We start from the raw sequence: 19,603 nt of genomic DNA on the forward strand, positions 1-19,603 counted from the left end.
GCCAGCAGATGGGACGTGTTCACTTCACCCAGTCGCACCATAACCAAGCTCGCGCTGGTGCGCTGTACCAGTTGATTCATGGGGAGGCTTTGATGTGCAAATTAATCATTATAACTTTTAATTGAGCTAATGTAAGCATCATATGTCGCTAATTACACAATGCAGGGGGAAAAAAAATATTGCAAATGAATTTAACTGCTTAATCTAATCAGGATGGCAAGTTGTGTTTCAATTATGAATCGTTGTGTAGCAGCAAAGCATCTGCTGCAATTCAGCAAAGCAAAGCCCCGCTGCATCTCACTTGTGTGCTCAGCATCCAGCTCCACTCACCACAGCTCCAGACCCCAAAAACACCAGGTCCCGTCGCAGCACAGATCTCGGGGGCTGCAGCCTCGGCTGGGGACAGCGGGTGCATCTCCCCAGGGGACGTGCCACCTGCAGAAACGCTCACCCTGAACACCTCTCCCCAGCAACCTCTTGCAACAAGGGCTCGTTGCGGACACCTTGGAGCTTGGCACGGTCAAACCCCACCGTTTGTAATCCCTCTTTTTAATCCGAATGACCGCTTCAACACGCAGAGGCAGAAATCTTTACAATCTTCCTCCAACCCAATGCTTGTCCATTCACATAAGCGAGAATTAAGCAGCACATTTGGAGCCTGTCTCCTCTATGTTCTTACAGTTAAGGGGAAAGGAAAAATAGGAAATGCATGAAAAAATAAAAGGAGATTAAGAAAAAAAGCCACGCCGCTACCAAACACCACTCCCAGACTTTGTCATGAGGTCGTGCCTGGAGCAAGATTTTACAACCAAATTAAAATCCCTGAATATTGGATTTTTTTAATAGAGACATTGACATAGCCACAGAGCTACAGCACGGCAACGCACCTGCGCAATGCATCACCTTGAGAATGTCTTACCGTGAGATACGTGATGATGACAACATTCACTGTCCCACTGTAACTGCAGCAAAGGAAAACATCCCCTTGCCAATAACTCTGCTGCTAATTAACTGGAGAGTTTCGGGGAAGAAAATAATACATCTGATACATGGTATCTAAAGAGCAAAGGCAATCTATTTGTTCTTGTGTTATGTTTTTAATTTGATAGAACTTGTATTTGTCAAAAGGAGAAAAAACATCACAGACTCTGAGCGCATTAATGTGTTTCAGATGTCCTGAATATCCACATTGAAGCAAAAACCTGCAGTATCTTTTTTATTATTTTTTTTTCCAACACCAGGGGGCTGATTGCTGTGAAATGATCTTAGGTTTCTCCCACTAAGTGGACAGATGGATTGCTACTTTTGCAACTTCTTTTTTGCAGCCCTGGATTCAGATGCCGGCAGGAGCCTCCGTTCCACGCTCCCCAGCATCCTTTCTGTTCTTGCACTCCCCATCTCCCCCCAGCCCCACGCTGGGTACAGACGATGCTCTCTGCACGGCACAGGGACGAGCACCCGGTGCCGACAGGAACAGCTCACACGGGTGCCCCACACCCGGATTTTCATGACAAGGGACATGGTGGTGGTGCCACAGAGAGAAATGCCACCAGCACTAGCCAGCCCAAAAAATGAGATCTCTCCAACATCCCAGTGAACAAGCTGGAATTTAAAGGGTTCTGCAAGGCAACAAGGAAACAAAAAAGCATTGCTGGGCAAACCCCACCTCCTTAACTAATTTTTTTAAAAGAGAAATTTTACGAAGTGAAAACCAAAACACTGCCAAACTTCATCCCTGTTGCTCTGATGAACTCAGGTGAGCCCATTCACGGCGGTAAGCAACTCACGAACAGTCGTGAACATTTTGGGTCTCTGGCCAACAGCCGTCACATTCACAACCCATCATTCCAACAGGCGAAACACAGCTGGCTGGAGGGACTTGGAAGAAACTCCTCGGCGCACAGGGAAGGGAACTGCTCATGCAGAAAGTGGTTTTTAGGAACTGGTTCTTGCAGGGGACACTGGTTGCTGTTGGGCATCGTCCCAGGAACTGCGGTCCCTCTAAGCTGAGGATGAGGGACACAAGGAGGAAACACCCAGTTTGATCCAAGGAAGTAAAAAACCCCCATGAAAACCAAACTCCCAACCCCAAGAGTAAGTAAGCACAGAACCAGGCAAGGCAGATGCTGGAACCCCATAGAGGTTCCCAATCTGTGCTGGCTCTGAAGGTATCCCAGTCAGAAAAGCCATTTCTGGGGTAAAAAAACTAAACAAAACAAAACAACACACCACAACATGAAAGTAAGGACCCATTTCTTTAGCAAGCCACATGAACTACCTCTGAGTGCTGTTGATAAGCAGCCCCATCCATCCGTATCTCAGCTGATGCACAGACAGCAATATATGGGTCAATAATAGTTTATCTAAAGGTATGTGTCAAGCCATCTCTCGCCCACTTTCAGACAAACCTTTTACAATAGCCACTTACTTTAACCCTGAATTATCTGCCTCTGCTCATCTTCAGGGAGAAGCAGCACAGCAGAGTAAGAAGCAGGCAATTCCCTGTGATCTGAAAGCTCACTTTCTAAATCAAATCAATTTTTCTAACGTAATTTGCCTAATCTAAATCACTGACCCATGCATTTTCTCACAATCCTTTCGACAAGAGCTGCACCAATTGAAGCAAAGCTAAAACACTTCAACCAGACCAATTCATAGAAGTCTTTAGAGGAATTCTTTCATTGCTGTAATTAATTCTTTAAGTACCACAGTGGGATGCTCTGAATTCAAACCCAGTCCAAGGAGTAATGATTATACTAATGGGAGAAGCTGTGCAGTAAATAAATGCGAATGCCCTGCTGAAAGAGATGGCTTTCAATAGGAGACTGCCATTCAGGGAGATAACTGTGTTTTGGAGATAACTCAGATGATGAAGCCCTACCGAGTGGAGTCTGATACGGCAGTTCCCAGGCTCCACACACCTCACGAGGCTGAGTATCTTGGTGGAAACCCACAAATGCCCCTGGTCTCAGCCCCTGGCTCACGATGACCACGGTCCCCCTGGGATTGCTGCTTTGGATGTGCACACACATGGCAATGACACGGGGTGGATTGCACCCAGCCGGCTGCAGACCCCTCCCCACCTTCTGCTGGAGCCGAGCGTCAAGAGCTGCAATTCTTCAGCAGCTTTTGAAGCTTGTTAGACCACAGGTATCGGGATGGCCAAGGGCTTTTCAGCCATGATGAGAGTAAACTGCTCATGTCAGACACCTCGCGGGGACTCTGTATCTTGCAGGCAAGGCTCTTGTGTGGGGCATTTGGCCAGGGGACATGGGGAGCCCAGCTGCTGATACAGACTTGGGTTTATTGGCACCATGGGCGCGCTAGTGGGGACTGCCATGCAGCCAGCAAGGGGTGAAGACAGAGCCCAGGAGAATATGAGAAACCACCTAAAAGTTTGCTGGTTGGTGTAAGAACCAAAGAAACGACTTCTCTTTGACTTTCCCTTTTTGTTAATTGGCTAAATTCAATAAAGCTTTCTAATGTATTTAATGTGTTGGGCTGCAATATGCTCAGCGGAAGGGAGCATGATATTTTAACTCTGGATGAGCAGGATGCTTTGGTAAGATGTAGCTGAAGCTGCACCCAGGAGCTGATGCTCCTCAAAGCCCCACAACCCCCAGGGCTTACAGATGACACCCAGTAATCTCATTATGACACTAATACCACTGCAAATACAACGGGGTTTGTGGTGAAATCAGGGGTGCGACATGGTCATTTGGGGTTTAAAAGGGCACACCTGAAGAACAGCTCCTCAGTGCAGCCCTGAAAAGATGTCCCCAAATGCCCACGGGCTGCCCAGCTCTGTCACACCAAGAGGCGATGGGGTGGGCACCACGGGCTGGGCTCTGCTCTGTAGGACAGGGACTGATTTTAACAACAAAGAACATCAACTCCATTTCTTCATTTCTGCTTCAGACTTGCCATAATGGTTTTAGCAGGCTGGTGCAAATCAAACCTAGCAAAAAAACCAAGTGTTAATTCAGCCCTGTCCTCCCATGCCTGAACTGACGGTGCTCAGCCTTGCGATGCCAACGCTGAGGCAGCCCCAGCACCCATCCACACACCTCAGCCTCCTCTCTTCTCTAAAGCCCTTAGAGATCTACAGATGGAGGAATGATGAATATTTGAAAAGAAGGGGAAAAAAAGCCTCAACTGCAATAAAATTCATGCTATCTTCCATCTTTCCCTTGCCTGTTTCTCTGGTGGAGCTGAGCCTTTTTTACACCAATACTCATGCTAATAACTTTCAGTGGGACACTCCTGAGCAAGAGGCAGGAAATGAGTAACTGAGCTGCATTTTAAAAAAGAGGAGGAGACCTTTGTATATTAATTCTCGTAGCTGTCAGAGATGAGGATTTAATAATGTTAGTAACTAAGCTCCTCCATTATTTCCAAACACCTTGGAGGAGAACGTCTTAGTGGGAGATGAATTAGATAGTGTGAGTGTAACTGCCTTCTGAGTATCTTCAGAGCATAATCTATGGCTCATCACCACATGCATTTCAAGTTCTTGCCCTTTATTCTCCAAATAACCTCCAAATGTACAAGTATTTAGATGCCAAGCTCAGCTCCTCCTTTCGGAGCATTTCCCACTCACTGTTTAACCATTCGCCCCCATTTTGCAGATTTGCCTGGGCTCGGTTTTGGACAGGTGATAAGGATGCGAAGTCGTGGATTCAGGTCATCCAATAACTGATGGAAAGAAGCAAAGGAGAAAAACCGTAGGTGGAATACAGGAGAGGTCTAATAGGCTGTGAAAGGCTCTGCCAAAGGAAGCGGCAGAAGTCCTGCTGCCTACATCGCTGAAAACCAGCGCGCTCAGGAACAGACTGTACCCAAGAGCCATCGGAGATGGGAAAGGAGGCTCGTTACCAACGTTTCCAGCTCTAATTCCCCTGATTTGGGGATGGCTGGGGCATGCTGGCCTTCAAGACAGACCTCTGCTGCTTCCAGAGAGCTTTCACCACCCTCTCCAGATGCCTCTGTTGCAATGTTTTCAAAGCCTGCTCCATGGTGCAGGTCTGCGCTGTGGCCTTTCCGCACTCACAAGGGTTTATGGGTCCTCTACCTCCAGCTCTCCAAGCACCTTCCAAAGCCACCAGCGACATCCCCGACTGCTGCAGCCTCGCGGTGTTGGGGACAGAGGCACCGAGGGCTGGTGGTTGCTGTCCCTCAGCAGAAGGCATCCGGACCAGCCCAGAACTTGCTCCACACACACACCCAGACCAGCTCCTTCCAAAACTCACCTCAGACTTGCTCCTTTTTTCTCAAAGATCCAGGTACCAAAGACAGTCACCAGCTACTGACTATCCGGCGAGTTTCTAATTACTGCTTGTTGCATAGAAACCTGCTCCATCTGCTCAAGGGTTCCCTTTTAGAGTGCACGGACTCTGGGGTTTTTTTATGGTGTGATATTCATCTTTTTTTTTGAGCTGCAGTATAAGTGTTTGTTTCAAGCATCCATTAAGCAGCCCTCCTTGCCCATCATGGCAAAGGTCTTGCTGCTAAGCAAAAGCTGTGGCTAATTGACAAGAACTCCTAAACTGAAATATAAAATAGTCGCATCCGTCACTCATGCAAACAGCTGGCTTCGGCGGCCCAGCTGCTAAATAATGTAAAATGGTTCATTTTTCTGACTCAGGGAAGATCCTTTGTGAAAGGAATGAAAGTCTCCAGTGCTACAGAGCCATGCCCTGATCATTCTTGCATCTTAAAAATCTAACATTGCTCATAAAATTCATAAGAAACATAAACCCTGTTCCTTCTACTACTCTCCCAATCAGAAAAACTGGATTTAAATCACCTGCTGGCAGGTTTATTACAGGGCCCACAAGCAGATAAGGTCCTGTGCACCAGCCCTCTGCACTTAACGGGAAATAAATCTCTGCTCTGCCATCTGTTTTTGAGATGTTCCCATACAAGCAAAACAAAAAAACCCAAAGATATCTGCACCTCTAATTTCATCTTCTGAAGGATTTTTATCTCTTGGGTAATGAGGATGATGTTCTCCCCTCTCTAGCACAAATGCTGCTGCTCCCCAGGGCGATTCTCTCCCAAGGGTGGGTATTTAGGGCACGTGCTATCCCTGTGCAGACAAACAGGTTGGGGACAGGGACACCTGTTTGGCCGAAGGCACCATCTCCCACACCATCCAGTGGGAACATCATTTCTGGAGCCTCTCAATCCCCTTGGCTTGGCCAGAATAAGGATTTTTGGCCCCAGCATGAATTGCATCAGTGGCATTTTTCCAGTGTTTCTTTCCATCCAGAGCAGGTTTGTGACATTATCGCAGATACCAAGCCTAACACAGGTGGGTTTACACCATTTTCCCCCATAACCCCAACTCTGGTCCCTGCACAGTCTTTAACCCATGGGCAACGCGATGCCCTGGGGCAGGAGGATGTGGCCATGAAACAGCAGAGCCTCAAGCATCTTCTCCATGAGATTTAGCATCCTTGTCACTAGAAACCCATTTTTCCATCAGTTCAGGTCTCCTCCTCCACTGTGGTGCAGAGTGGGTTTACACACCATTTCCAATTAGACTACTCAGCAGACCACAGCCTCATGGAAACCCCTCTGCTCCTGGCTACCGCTCATCTCCCCAGGGCACCCTTTGCCTCACCCCCTATTGTCGCCAACACAAGAAGAAAAAACATCAGAAAAAGCGGAGTTAAAAATCAAATGCTACACTTCATTTTTCTCTCCTTGCCTGAAGTAGCAAGAGACAAGATAGGACGTAATCGCCACTTTTAAAATCATCTCCTATGACAGGCAAATTGATCAAGTTGGGAGGCTGGGCTGCTTTTGAACTTGAACAAACTGATTTTCCATGAAAGATGGTGTTTACATTGCCTCTCAATAGCCTGGTGGAATATGCATAGCTCTTGCCATTCCATCACCAAAATTTGGGAAGAAAAAGCGTTTAAGAAAAAAAATAGAAAAAAAGGAAAACAGAAAGCGTGCTCAGATCTGGAGCACATCATAAATTCATGAAGCTTTCTGAATGCTGTCAGAAACAAACACGTTTATGTAAACAGAAGCAAGCTGAAAGTGTGCTGCAAGAGAGTTTTTGGATAGAGTGGAAGAAATGTTAATATTTACATTGCATCTGAGACTGAAGCCCATCGTGCAAGGTACTGAGCAATTAGTGAAGTCCTTCCACACTGAATTTACCCAACACGGACACTCCAAGCAGCGCTCGCGTTACTTCCCATGGCACCGCTCAGCAGCTCGGAGAGAAATACAAACACCCAGGGGAAGCCGGACACCAAACAACCCCTGTCCAGCCCCTCCGCTATCCCACAGGACCTCTTTGCTTCTGATTTCTGCCTGCCCATCCTCACGTGGGAACAGCTTCCTCTGAAATGCCAGCTGGGAAATGACAGCAGGAAACTGAAGCATCTTCCACGACATCTAGAGCACCGCACGGTAACTCGCACTCCCCAGCCTCCGTGGAACTTCAACGTGAGAGGATTTGACAGCCGGAGTCGGGAAAGCGCCTCCGTTGCCCCCGTGTGCCAGCACATCAGCTGAGCCACTGACGGGGTAGGCGCTAATGCCGCGCCAACAAATCACATCGCCGCTTGTCATTAACAAACGTTAGTTATATTTAGGCAAGGGGAGAAGGGGGAAATCAAGGTCAGTGAATTTAACTTGTTGAGTTGACAGAATGTATTTCAGTGGGATGGCTTCTCATTCAGTGGGATGTTTACTAAGGCCAGGAGATTTCAGTTTCACTTGCTTTCTGCAGGATGTAGGAGATTGCCACCTTCCCCTTGCTCCCCGGTCACACCTCTGACACAGGACAGGTTTGCAGCCACCTGTACGAGCGAGACACGCACACATTGCTCGGTGCAGACACCTCTCCATCACGGCAAAACTCGTGATCAGTCTCAGCCGCTGAGGTCGGGCGGAGCAGCACCTTAAGTTGTCACAACCCAACGCTACATGGAACAATTTCTTTGCTTCCCAACCCTTCCAGCAAAGGGAGGGCAGCCAGCATGGGTGTCCTGAGCAGCCTGGCTTCAAGATACGCTGCTGAGGAGCTACCGAGAAGGGCAGGAGGACCCCAACTCATTGTGGGGTCATTCAGGGTGGAGATCTCCAACCCATAGGCACAAACGGCAAAATCCTACATAGCCTAAAACTCCACGTAGCCCAAATCCCTGCCGTGCTCCATGGTGCACAGACACCTCTATCCCGGCTCTTTGAAACAAGGTAGCCCTTGCCCAGAGATGCTGTGCACACCAGACATCTGCCCAGGCTCAAAGAGTGACCAAATCCATGACGTGAAAGCCATTGCAGCAATTAAATAGAGTCTTGGGCTCATCTCTGGCTCAGGAACATATCCCTGGTGCAGAAATCCTGCCTAAAACACAAATCGTGTCCTGGTCTGGGCAACCCCCTGCTCTGACCTCCTGGGCTCGTTCCTTCCTCGCCACACTAAGCTGCTTTAAACACAGAGATAATGGGGCCTGGAGTGAGAGTCTTGAATGCCCATCATTCCCAGTAATAAAATACAGCAAATTAATTGCACTTTATTGATTTTTTTTTTAAATGTAACTATTTTGGCATTCGAACCTCAAGCAACTCTATTGATCAGCCGAAGAATCAGGTGTCAGTGAATGGAGCTTTGCAACCAAGCCTGACAAATTGAAGAAAATAATCAAAACCCAAAACCAGTGAGTGATGCAGACTTCCCCATTTCAAATATACAAAGGAGGCTGCAGCATCAGTCACAGGGTATTTTTTGAAGCAAAAAGCGCCGCGGAGGGCAAGTCACACAGTTGCCTCCTGCATTCCCGGAGAGCCAATGCCAGTCACAGCAGCGATGCATAAATCCAGAGCAGCTGCTCTAGATTTACACTGATGGGAAGTAAAATCAGAATATCTGAAATACATTGCTCTAATAGATGCTGGTGCAAGAGGCAGTATAATAATTTCAGGCTTCTCCTCCCACCACGCTATACCCCAAATTACATCAGTTTGGTTGGTTATTGCATAAAACGTTGAGATCTGCACTAATGCGGGGAGAATAACCTTCATTTCAACAGTTTGCATTATCACGTTCGGCAAGTCCATCATACGGTAGATAATATAGGTCCTTCATTTTTGTTCCTGAAGAACCTCTGCATAAAAACTGCCTCCATATTATGTAGAGCGATACAGGGACACAAAATAAGCGTGATGTCTCTCCACCCACACCCCCCTGGAGCCAGAGCCTAAAGCGATTCGCAGGTCCCTCCTCACGCAGTGATCACGACAGCCCAAGCGCATCTCACAGGGGCCGGGTGCTCAATAAGCTTTGCACACCCCGTCCTCACCAGCCAGCGAAGCAGGGGAGCGAGACGGGCAGACAGCATCAGGCAGGAAAGCAAAACATTCAGGTAACTCATCCAGGTCTTTCACAGGATACCTAATTCACATAACCTCGGAGCCAGCGAGGAAGGCGGCCAAAAACCCTGCCAAGATGCCAGCAACAAACCGGGGCCTGCTGCCAGCGAGAGACATCCTCGAGCTCGGCGTGAGCGGCCTTCAGCTGCCAAACACACACGCACACCCTCTGCTCGCAGCCGCTCGCGCGCCAGCGGCCAGGCCACCAGAGACCCGGGGACAGGAGAGTGATCTCTTAATTGGACCTGCACAAAGCTATTTAGGGGACCTGTCTGACAGGCAAACAAACGCCACCCGCTTTGAAGAGGCTGGAGGAACCCAGCCTGGTGCATCTCCAGTCCCCAAAACGCAGCCTTGCCCAGAGCTGGCCCTGGCAAGAGGGAAGGGAGTGAAGGCAAATAAATAGAGAAAAATGGCAAGTGCCCAGCACGACCGTCTGTATGAGCCGGGAGCTTTGCAGGGATGGCAGCACAGCAGCATGACTCATGCAGGTGTCTCTCCCGTCTTGCAACAACCCAAACCAAGATGTGGTTCGTTAACCCCCGTAATCCGGAGGAGAAAGACAACCTGGAGCACAGCGAGCTGCAGCAAGGTCAGCACAGCCCCCGAGGGAGACACTTCCAGAGCATTCCCACCACTCGCCTCTTTCAGAAGAGGTTTCCCCAGATCCCAAACCCCCTCTCTGCATGCAGAGATTGCTGCTACCGGGGTGGGATGGGGCAGCGCTCAGCTATGAAAGCAAAGGATTGATACAGCCTGGAAAGGAGGAAAAGGCACAGGCTGGGGATGGATTCGTTATTCACAGCTTGAGCTGCAAGTGCACTGTGAGTTTCTAACGTGCACATTGTGCAGGGAGGCATTCAGAGAGCAGGGCAGAGGGATGGGTACGGCGGTAGGTTTGCAGCTACAAACTGTTTCAAAGTGGGTTTCCATATGTTTAAGCACTCAGAGAGCTGGAAGAATTACACCCACAGCCCAATCTCACCATGGTAGCTACCCACACAGGAGGAGACGGGAGGGGGAAATATCAGAGGAAAGATTATCGTTAATGTGTCAAAGCAATTAAAAAAACCACATAAAACCTGCTCCTTTGCTGCTCTTAGCTCTCTCCTCAAGCAAATGGAGAGCTTCACAGAGTACAGGGCATGGTGCTGGCAACAGAAACCCATCGCTCCACTGGGGCAGCTCTGACCCACAGGCAGCTCATGCTCTGAGCACTGTGCCCCACTCCCCACAACCTGCACCCCACTCAACAGGACTGGAGCCAGGGGAAGGAGAGAGCTGGAGGGCAAGGAGCAAGCAGTGCTTTTTAGGGTATGCAGAGCAATGACCCCCTTCTGTCCATCATGTGTGTGTCCCCAAGACTGATGCCTCCTTCCTCGCAAATTGTTCCTGCTGTCCCTGCAGGGACCTTTCCTGAAACACTTCCCTGCCACAACACATTCTCTCTGCCCTCCCCAGGAATGACAGCCGCTGCTTTTGTCCCTCCCAGGGACTGCTCCTTTTTCACCTGAAATCCTTGCATTTTGGCATATTCCTAAAGCCCTGGTGAAGTTTCCCAGCCCCACGCTACAGCTGAAGGTGAGCGCCGTCCCGAGCAGCAGTAAAGCAAACGAATCGCTGAGCAACTTCAGCGCCAATGCACCTTAATTAATTTGCTTTTAACAACCCCTATTTATTAGGAACAACATCTGCCAGGGAGCTCACATGAGCAAGCGGAGAAAAACGTGCCGGGAGAGAAGTCCTGCAAAAGACTTTCCCAGGGGCAGCGCTTTGGCTCGCCAGCCTGGGGATCAGCCCTTCCCCGGCAAACACCCGCAACTGGGACCCAAAATGCTGCTCCTGAGTTCGGCTACGGGAAAGAAAACATAAAAAGAAAAAACACAGATGCCCCCAGCCGCGCTCCCTCAGCTGTGCTGCCTGGCAGCTGCCCGCAATTAGGAAAACCCACCTTGGCTCACCTAAGGGCCTGATCCTGCTCCCCGCCAGCCCACAGAAACCCACTCTGCTTAAAATTAAGCGCAGGAACGGCGTTACAAGGACCGTTTTACAGAAGAGATTTAACCCCTGTACAGCTTTACCCGTGCACCCGAAGCCAGAGGCAGCAGGGAGGAGCGGGGGGTCGGGACTCCCGTAGGACCCCCAGCTCCGCGGCCCCTTCCCCGGCTCCCAGCGCTCCGGGAACTTTTCCCTCTTTTCCCCCCCAGCCCGGCTCACACCGGCTGGCAGAGGCCGGAGCCACGGGGCAGCCCCCGCGCAGGGACCCGGAGCCCGCGACACGCGTGGGGGGACACACGGGAGGCTGCTGTGGACGGAGCGGGGGGGGTACTGAGGTGGAGATGGATGGGGGCAACTTTGCGACCCCAAGGGAGGGAGGAAGGAAGGGGGGTGCGTGTGTGCGTCCCGTCCGCGGGCGCGCAGGGCAGCGCGCAACGCCTGGGGGCCTCACCGCCCTCCGCAGCCACGTCGGCGGGAGGGCTGAGAAGGGGAAAATATCTTTGAAGTAAAAAGGGGAGCGGGGGGGAAGAAAATCAATTAAAAGAGTAATAAAAATAAATTAAAACCACCACGGGGTCGGGGTCGCGGCGCGGAACTGGGGGTTACCTCGGCACAGGAGCAGCAGCGGCGCCAGGAGCAGCGCGGGGCCCCGGGAGAGCATCCTCTTTGTTCCATGCCCAGAAGTAGTCATGGTGCTGATTTATTTGGAGAGGGGCGGCTGAGCGGGGCGGGGGGGGCTGGGGGTGTCGCGGCGGAGCCGCTCTAACCACTCCCCCCGCGCCTGCCTGCGCCCCCTCCGCTGCGCGGCTCCGTCCGGCGGCGGGGCCGCCTGCCCCGCAAGGGGGGGTCCCCACCGGCCCCGCGTTCACGGCCGCCCCCGCCGCATCGCCGCCCCGGGGGGCAGCCGGCGCCGCCCCCGCCCGCCGCGGCGGCAGCAGCAGCAGCGCTCCCCCGGGGCAGCCGGGCGCTGTGCCGAGGGCTGCGGCGGCGCGGACGGACCGACGAGCCGGGGCTGGGCCGGGCGCGTCGGGGGCGGCGCCGGGCTCACCTGCGGGGCGGGCGGGGCCTCTCCGCAGGTGCCGCTCGGTGCCCCCGCTCGGACACGGGGCCCTCGGGAGCCGCAGCGGGCCCAGCGAGAATGGCGGGGGGTAGAGGAGCCCCGTGTGCGCTTTTCTGCACGATACCCCGGAGAAGTTTCTCAGCCCGGTGGGCTGGGAGGTCGGTGCGCCCCGGCCCCCCCGAGCGGGCGGTGGGACTGGGGTTGGGGGGGGGGGTTCCCTCAGCGGCCGCGGAGCGGCGGGAAGAGCGCGGGTCCCCCCTCGCGGCCGCCGCTGTCACTGCGCGCGGAGCGGCTGCACCGGAGCGTGCACCGGAGCGTGCAACGGCGCGTGCACCGGAGCGTGCACCGGAGCGTGCAACGGAGCGTGCAGGTGCGTGCAAAGGGCGGCGCGCGGGACACCCGGGAAAGCGCGCGAAGCTGTTTGCGAACAGATGCACACAAAGGTTTGTAAAGAGCCTTGCGGAGCGGCGGATGCCACCCACGGGGGTGCAGCCACGCTCTTCTTGGTGACAACCAATGACAGGACAAGGGGGCAATGGGGATAAACTGGAACACAGGAGGTTCTATTCAAATTTGAGAAGAAACTTCTTCATGGTGAGGGTGGCAGAGCCTGGCCCAGGCTGCCCAGGGGGGTTGTGGAGTCTCCTTCTCTGCAGACATTCAAACCCTCCTGGACACCTTCCTGTGGAACCTCAGCTGGGTGTTCCTGCTCCATGGGGGGATTGCACTGGATGAGCTTTCCAGGTCCCTTCCAACCCCTGACACTCTGTGTTTCTGTGCGCAGGGGTGTGCGCGGTGGTGGTGCTGGAGTGTGCGCGGGGGTGTGCGCGGTGGTGGTGCTGGAGTGTGCGCAGGGGTGTGCGCGGTGGTGGTGCTGGAGTGTGCGCAGGGGTGTGCGCGGCTGCACCGCTATCGTTTCACAGGTGAGATGTGGATTGCGTCAAGCAGCGCTTTAATTCCAAATCCAAGTGCTGCCTGCCTGCTATGGACCTCTACCTTTGAATCCCAAAATAACCCGCGGCTGGAAACAATATTGCACTGAAAATAAACTGAGCCCTTTAACAGCTCGGAGTTGTTACTGTGATCGCAATTAAAAAGAGGGAGGTAGGAAAAGAAAAGGAGAGGAAAAACTAAAAAACATCCCCTTGGACTGTTCCGTAGTTTTACAAACATGTCTTGGAGTCTCTGCATAAACAAGCTTTTATGTAGTACTTGCTGTAATCTTGTTTGCCTCCATAACCACTCCTATGAATGTCATAAAAAATTTAAGTCTAATATTTTACCACTCCGCACAAACAGAAATGGGAATAAATGCTGATCTCCTATGTAGGGAAATGTACGGCGGCGTGAGAGTCAGGGACACAGAAATCAAGCTCAGGGGGATGGAACTGGGCCCAGGCAGGTGGCGAAAAAAACAACCCAAGAGAACCCAAAGATCTGGTTCCCTCAAGGAAAGTAAAACTAATAAAAAATAATAACTTATTTAAAGTGCTGCAGTAATGAAGATCATCTCGCTGTCTGGTCTTGGTGCTTGATGAAATAAAATAGAACGTGACCACTTAGCTGTTAGAAACGTGGCGATCTAAAACTAGTTAATCAGCTGCTTTAGACACATCAGCTGCCTTCTCCTGTCCCCTCGTTCGGCTGCGAGTCCTGCACGGAGCCAAGGCCTCATTCAGACTTTATTGCAGCATTGCTACACGGTTTTAAGTGTGTTTTTATAACCGATATTTGAAGGAAAAGCCAAAGCGAGAAATTTTGCAGACTGAAAAGGGCAGAGAAGGAACGGATCCTGCTGACAGACCCAGGTGTGTTGCTCAGGGGTGCTCAGCCCTGGTCCTGTTGGCTGCATGGAGGACTCACCTGGTTATTACTTTTCCAAACTTGGGCTTAAGATTAATAGTAAAGCTGTACTGATAAGATCATCCCCCTCCTCTACTAAATGCTGCGATGCTTTTCTTGTCTTTTAATGAAGGCTAAGATTCAGGTAAATAGACATGGAAAAGAGTATTAGGTGTTGCCTACCGATTGTAAGATGGTTGTTCTCTCATCTTCCTGCAGGTCGGCTTGTTTGTGTTGCAAGAAACCAACAAAATAAAATACAAACAATAATAAACTCTTTTGAAGGTTTTGCCATTGAACCCTAGGGACTGTGTACAAATAAACACGAGAAAATCGGAGTTATCACACAGGAAGAGCATCAGAATTAGAGACTTTCTGGCACAGAAAGCACCTTGCGGGGTGAGCCCGTAAGAGGGGCTGCTGGGGTTTGGGGGGGAGCAAACCCCTGGGGGAATCCAGCTGATCTATAGGGGCAACTGGGATTTATTTCCCTCGCTGAGTTTCAATGAGGAGGTCTGGGAAAACAGAAGGGGGTTAATGGGAATAAAATGAGCACAAGAAAGAACTCTAGATGAATCAACCAAATAAATAGCGCAGCTTCCTTGTCAAACCAACGAGACAATAAATGCTCATTGCCTGAGTTTGCACAATGGCCGCTGAGCCGTGTCCAAGCTCCCGAGCTGGTCACAGCGTGGTTTGTCTTTTCCTGTCTTCTGCTGCAAGAGCAGCAAAAGCAAAGTGTAAGGAGAAGCCACCGAGACAGCCCAGAGCCCATCAGTGTCCCCCATATGCGATCCTCAAAATAATTCTTTTCCCAAAGAGATTTTAGTTTATTCCAGTCGGATGTTGCTGTGCTTTCTCTGTGCCAGCAAGGTTTTGCACACAAAGGCAACCTGTGTTATGAAAGACTCGAAAGACTTTGCAGCATTATGGAAAGCTGTTGTTTTCTTACATCACTCAAATGTCAGAAGAGCGAAGGTTTGGGGAGCACCCTTAGGTAAACAGTAAGGATGAGAATTTTAAATGTGTCTGAGCACATCAGGAGGTGAAAACCCAGCTGACAGTTGAGGGGAGGTAAGGACAGAGGCCAGATCCTGAGCTGTGTCTAGATCCTTATTTTCTGGAGGGAATAAGGAGCCCAGGTACCCCCAGGGCTCCATACAGCACATAGGGACTGCGGAAATTCCATCAACCCGAGCCAGAGCTGAGAACGGGGGCAGGCACTGAGTATTATTGCAGCTTTTCCTCCACCGCTGTTTAATAATGATGGAAAAGAATTACATTTAATTACCCTTTGAGGTGTGTTATGGTATTTGAAAGCTCCCCAAGCTTTTATCACTTTGTACCCTTGTGGCCAAGCTCGTTACATCAGCATTTATAACAGAATTCTGCCAGACGTAAAAACAGGTGATTCCAAAGAAAACCAACCCCAGTTTGTCCTAAAACTGCCGGTTTGGGGATCTCTAAAGCACTTTGTGAATCCAGCTCGAACTCTGAAAACAGGCTTGGCTGAGGAAAGGAAATGGCAACATCTAAATAGTTTTATTGCTTTTGAATTGAAATATTTTGATTTTGTCCGTTGAACAACCTTTGGAAATTGACCTTATTTATTTAAAGCACAAAGGAGGAGATTATAGGAAAGCAAATCACTTTTTTCCTAGCTGATGTTCTGTGAAATCAGAGGGGCTGCATTTGCCAAGGCATCCGGTGCCTCTAAACAAAGAAAACTGTGAGCAGCTCTGGAAAAAGGCAGTAAAACCAAGTCCTGTGTGCCACACATGGAGCGTTGTCACCAGGACCTGCGGTGACGTCCCCTGGAAGGCGCTGAGCCTGCTCCACAGCTGTGCCCAGGGGACTGGGCACGACTGGGACAGTCTGCTGGTTTAGCTGCTGGATTTGCCACCACTGGGAGCTGCTGGTCATGGACCAAGGGATGGAAAGAGGCTTCAACAGGACCAAGGTGAAAGTTGCTCTTATTTTAGTATTTTCTTCTGTAAGCAACCAGAGCCTGTGCACAAATGAGGGCACCTTGTCCTATAGCTCCTGCGGTGCTTCAGATTGAACTCTGAGAGAGAAACCTCAGCAATGAAGAGAAGCAAAGCTCAGTCCCCATGCAGCACGCTTGGGCTCCATCACCACCTTCCTCGGTGCAGGGGGAACATGAAACGCTGTCACCCATCTGCTCAACCTCAGCGATTAACCAGCACCAAGTGGAAGGTGCAAATCAGCCGGTTTCCTTGCAAGAAACCACCCAAGTGCTGCATGTAGAGTGTGGGGAGTCAGAAAATACCAGTTGTGCCCTGTTTCGTTTAGAGCATCATTAAGACGTGTTGTCTATCAGACCAGTCTGCCGACTGTGTGCTTGCAAGTCACAAGAAAGAGTGTTAGTTCCAGGTCAGAGAAAGCCCAGATTTTGAAAAAAAAATGTAATTGCATCCGTTTTGCAATGTTTGAAAACACGGAGATAACAGCTGGTGTGTCCTTCCCCATCTTGAGGAGCTTCCACAGCTCCCAGCCTGGCACCCCAATACCTGAACTGGGGTCCTCTTGGGGATCTGCCCCTCTGGGCATCAGCAACAGGGAGAGAAACCAAAGGGCTGAGTTGGGAGAAGGAGCCACAGTTCCCCAGCACTGAATCATGGAGGTAAGTGACTCACCCAGCATCACGCAGGGAACCTGTGAGCAAGGCAGGAACTGAATCAGGGTTGGGTTTTTTTGTTTGCTTTTAATCATCTTCTCTCTCTCATTATCCCTAAAGGCTGTGCTCAGAGGTGGAGGGGGCTTTGCTCACCAGAAGGGAGTGGGTTAATCACTCCCAGGAGGAAAAGCACAGAGAGGTGAGAATTGCGCTGCCGCTGCAGCCCAGCACCTGCGGAGACTAAAAGCTGACGAATTGCCATAATTTCTGCTCCCTCCTTTATCTGCATTTAATTAAATTGGTTTGAGACAGGTCTGAGTGGGAGACAGGCTGATTTCTCTCTGTGTAATTTAAAACACCTGTACATGGCGGGGTAGGAGGGCTGAGGGACACTTGGCAAAACCTGCGTGCATGTGCCAGGTTGAAACGCCCCGTGTCTGCAGCTGCGCTTTCTGAGGATCCTTCTGCTCTCCTACCAGCAGCCACCGAACCCCGATCACAGGAACATCTCGGCTCTCCCGCCTGGAAACAGCGAGGAGATCTTCATTAATGCAAACGCTCCTGCATTCCTCAAGCATTCAAGATTCGGTGTCCTACAGAAAGCAAAACCCATCCCAAAAACTGAGCGTTTTCCATGGAGGTCACAGCTGGGAAAGTTCTCAGGTGACTCCCTCACCCGAGAGTTGCTAAAAACAGGAGTCACACAAAGCTACGTGCCCGCCCGCTCATTAAAACAGCCTTTGTGCTCCAGAAATGCATATAAAAGACGCACGCAGGACCTGTCATTCTTGCAGATTTCTTCTCTTATGTTTGCTCATTCTCAGCTAAACTAAGAAAGGCCTGAAGCCGTCAAAGGGGCCGTTTCAAAGGCAGCCCCGAGACAGAACGGGAGCGAGCGGCGCCTGGGAAGCTTCGCTAATCAAGGGAGGGGGACCAGCCTGGTTTCCTCCCTCCCGAGCAGGGCTCGTGCTTCGGCTTTGAAGATCTGTCATCCGCAGCGCCGCTTTGCTTCAAAATTCATACTGAGAAATTTTTGCCTAGAATATATATATATATATATATATATATATAAACCAGTCCGCCCACCCTTAGCCTCGCAGCGCAGCTCTGGGATCTCCGAGCAGGAGCGTTTCTGAGCCTTAAATAAAAGGCAGGGGAGGCGGCTCAGGTGCCAGGACCACATTCCCACCCCAGGCCATCACCTGTACAGACAAAGGGACTTTTCACAGCAGAGTGCCAAGCAGGCTGTATCCAACACTTTAGAAATTCAGGTCTGTTTCTCTAATGAAAAGGAGAGACTTTTGCCCCTAGGAGCACTATGAAAATTAATGGATATTATGACTGTAACTACTTGAATCGCATGCAAAGCCATGTGTCATGCAGGCCTTTTGTAATTTTAGCAGCTTATTAAAGCCTGTTTACATCTGTCCCTACCTGATTTAAGCAGGAATAAAACTAACACAAAGCAAGCAAAGTGAATTAGGAGCAGAGATGCTCATCTGAGCGCAGCCCCTCCTGGCACCACATAGATGGGTCCTGCTGGGGTCTGGGGGATCAAAGCCCAGCAGGTTCCAGGGGGAAGCCCAAAGGGACAAACCCAGGCACATCTTTGTGCCCAGTGTCACCCGGATGGTGCTGGCAGGGGACACCCCATGGCACAGCAATGGCCCTGCACCCCTCCAGCCACAGCAAGGCTCAGGTCAGGGCATAGAGAGGAGTGAAAAACACCATGAGGATGCGCTTGAAGCAAAACCAGGTTCCCGCGCAGCCCCGGTGCAGCCGTTAACTGCGGGTGCGTTCATTAAACCGAACAATGACTTTGGATGATATTTGAAGAGCTGATGGAGCTGCCTGTGGTGTGAAAGGCAGAGGTGTGAATCTTCTCCCGTTCTGGTATCTTTAATCTCAGCCCTCGGAGCGCTGACACCGGCCACGTCCCAGCTGGCAAGCGCAACTAATTAGAGACGCAGCAAAGGGGTTCGCAGAGCAAAAAGCGACTGTGGGTGCGCTGTCTGCAGAGGGGGATTTGTTGCTCAGACAAGACAAGTCACTCCTCTCCTCCTTCCTACATGGAACAAGGTCCCTGGATGAAGTGTTAAGAGGCTGTGTTAATACAACAACCAAACTCACCCATCTGTCAGGGATGGGGTTGGCAGACAACAGCCCCTGCCCCAGTTTTAGAGCAGAGCTGCGGCACAGCTCCACCAGCCCACTGTGCCTGCCCTCCCAGCACGGCTGGGATTGACTTACAGGTAGTTGTAGTCGCCGGGCTGGTTTAATATTTTATTGTGTTTTCATCAGGCAGATGCAGGACAAGATCCCAGAGAAATCAAAGCCTGGGGCTGAGTCCTGTTAATGCCACCAGTTACGTTTGAGGAGCCACAAGCGCGCTGCTCGTCCCTGCGACTCGGATGTGATGCGCATGGTACGCAGGAGGAATTATTCATACCAAATAATTTCTTACGCACATATTAGCTTCGGGAAGAGGTTACAGCAAATCCACTGGACCATATGAGCCAAGGAGCCGCTAAGCAGAAGCTCTTAACAGGAAGAGATTCAAGATCTGTGTGGCAAAAGGGAAATCAGGCGAAAAAAGAAAGCTCAGGGTTCTCCAAAAATCAAAACCTGATTTCTCTCCAATTCAGAGAAGATAAAGAGACATTGGGTCA

General features: G+C 50.7%; 1 protein-coding gene across 2 annotated transcripts in view; it reads right to left on the reverse strand.

The window, feature by feature from the left end:
* Positions 1-12,263, reverse strand: part of TMEM132B (transmembrane protein 132B) — a 215,214-nt gene extending 202,951 nt beyond the window's left edge. The window contains exon 1 of one of the 2 annotated variants that reach the window (XM_065851937.2): positions 12,001-12,263. In XM_065851937.2, coding sequence (XP_065708009.1) covers positions 12,001-12,085 — 85 coding nt within the window. In that variant the 5' untranslated portion in view covers positions 12,086-12,263. The remainder of the gene's footprint in view (positions 1-12,000) is intronic. The other variant, XM_071815868.1, reaches the window with a different exon arrangement.
* Positions 12,264-19,603: the final 7,340 nt, after the last annotated feature.

This window comes from Patagioenas fasciata, chromosome 17, assembly GCF_037038585.1.
Source record: "Patagioenas fasciata isolate bPatFas1 chromosome 17, bPatFas1.hap1, whole genome shotgun sequence".
NCBI lineage: Eukaryota > Metazoa > Chordata > Aves > Columbiformes > Columbidae > Patagioenas > Patagioenas fasciata.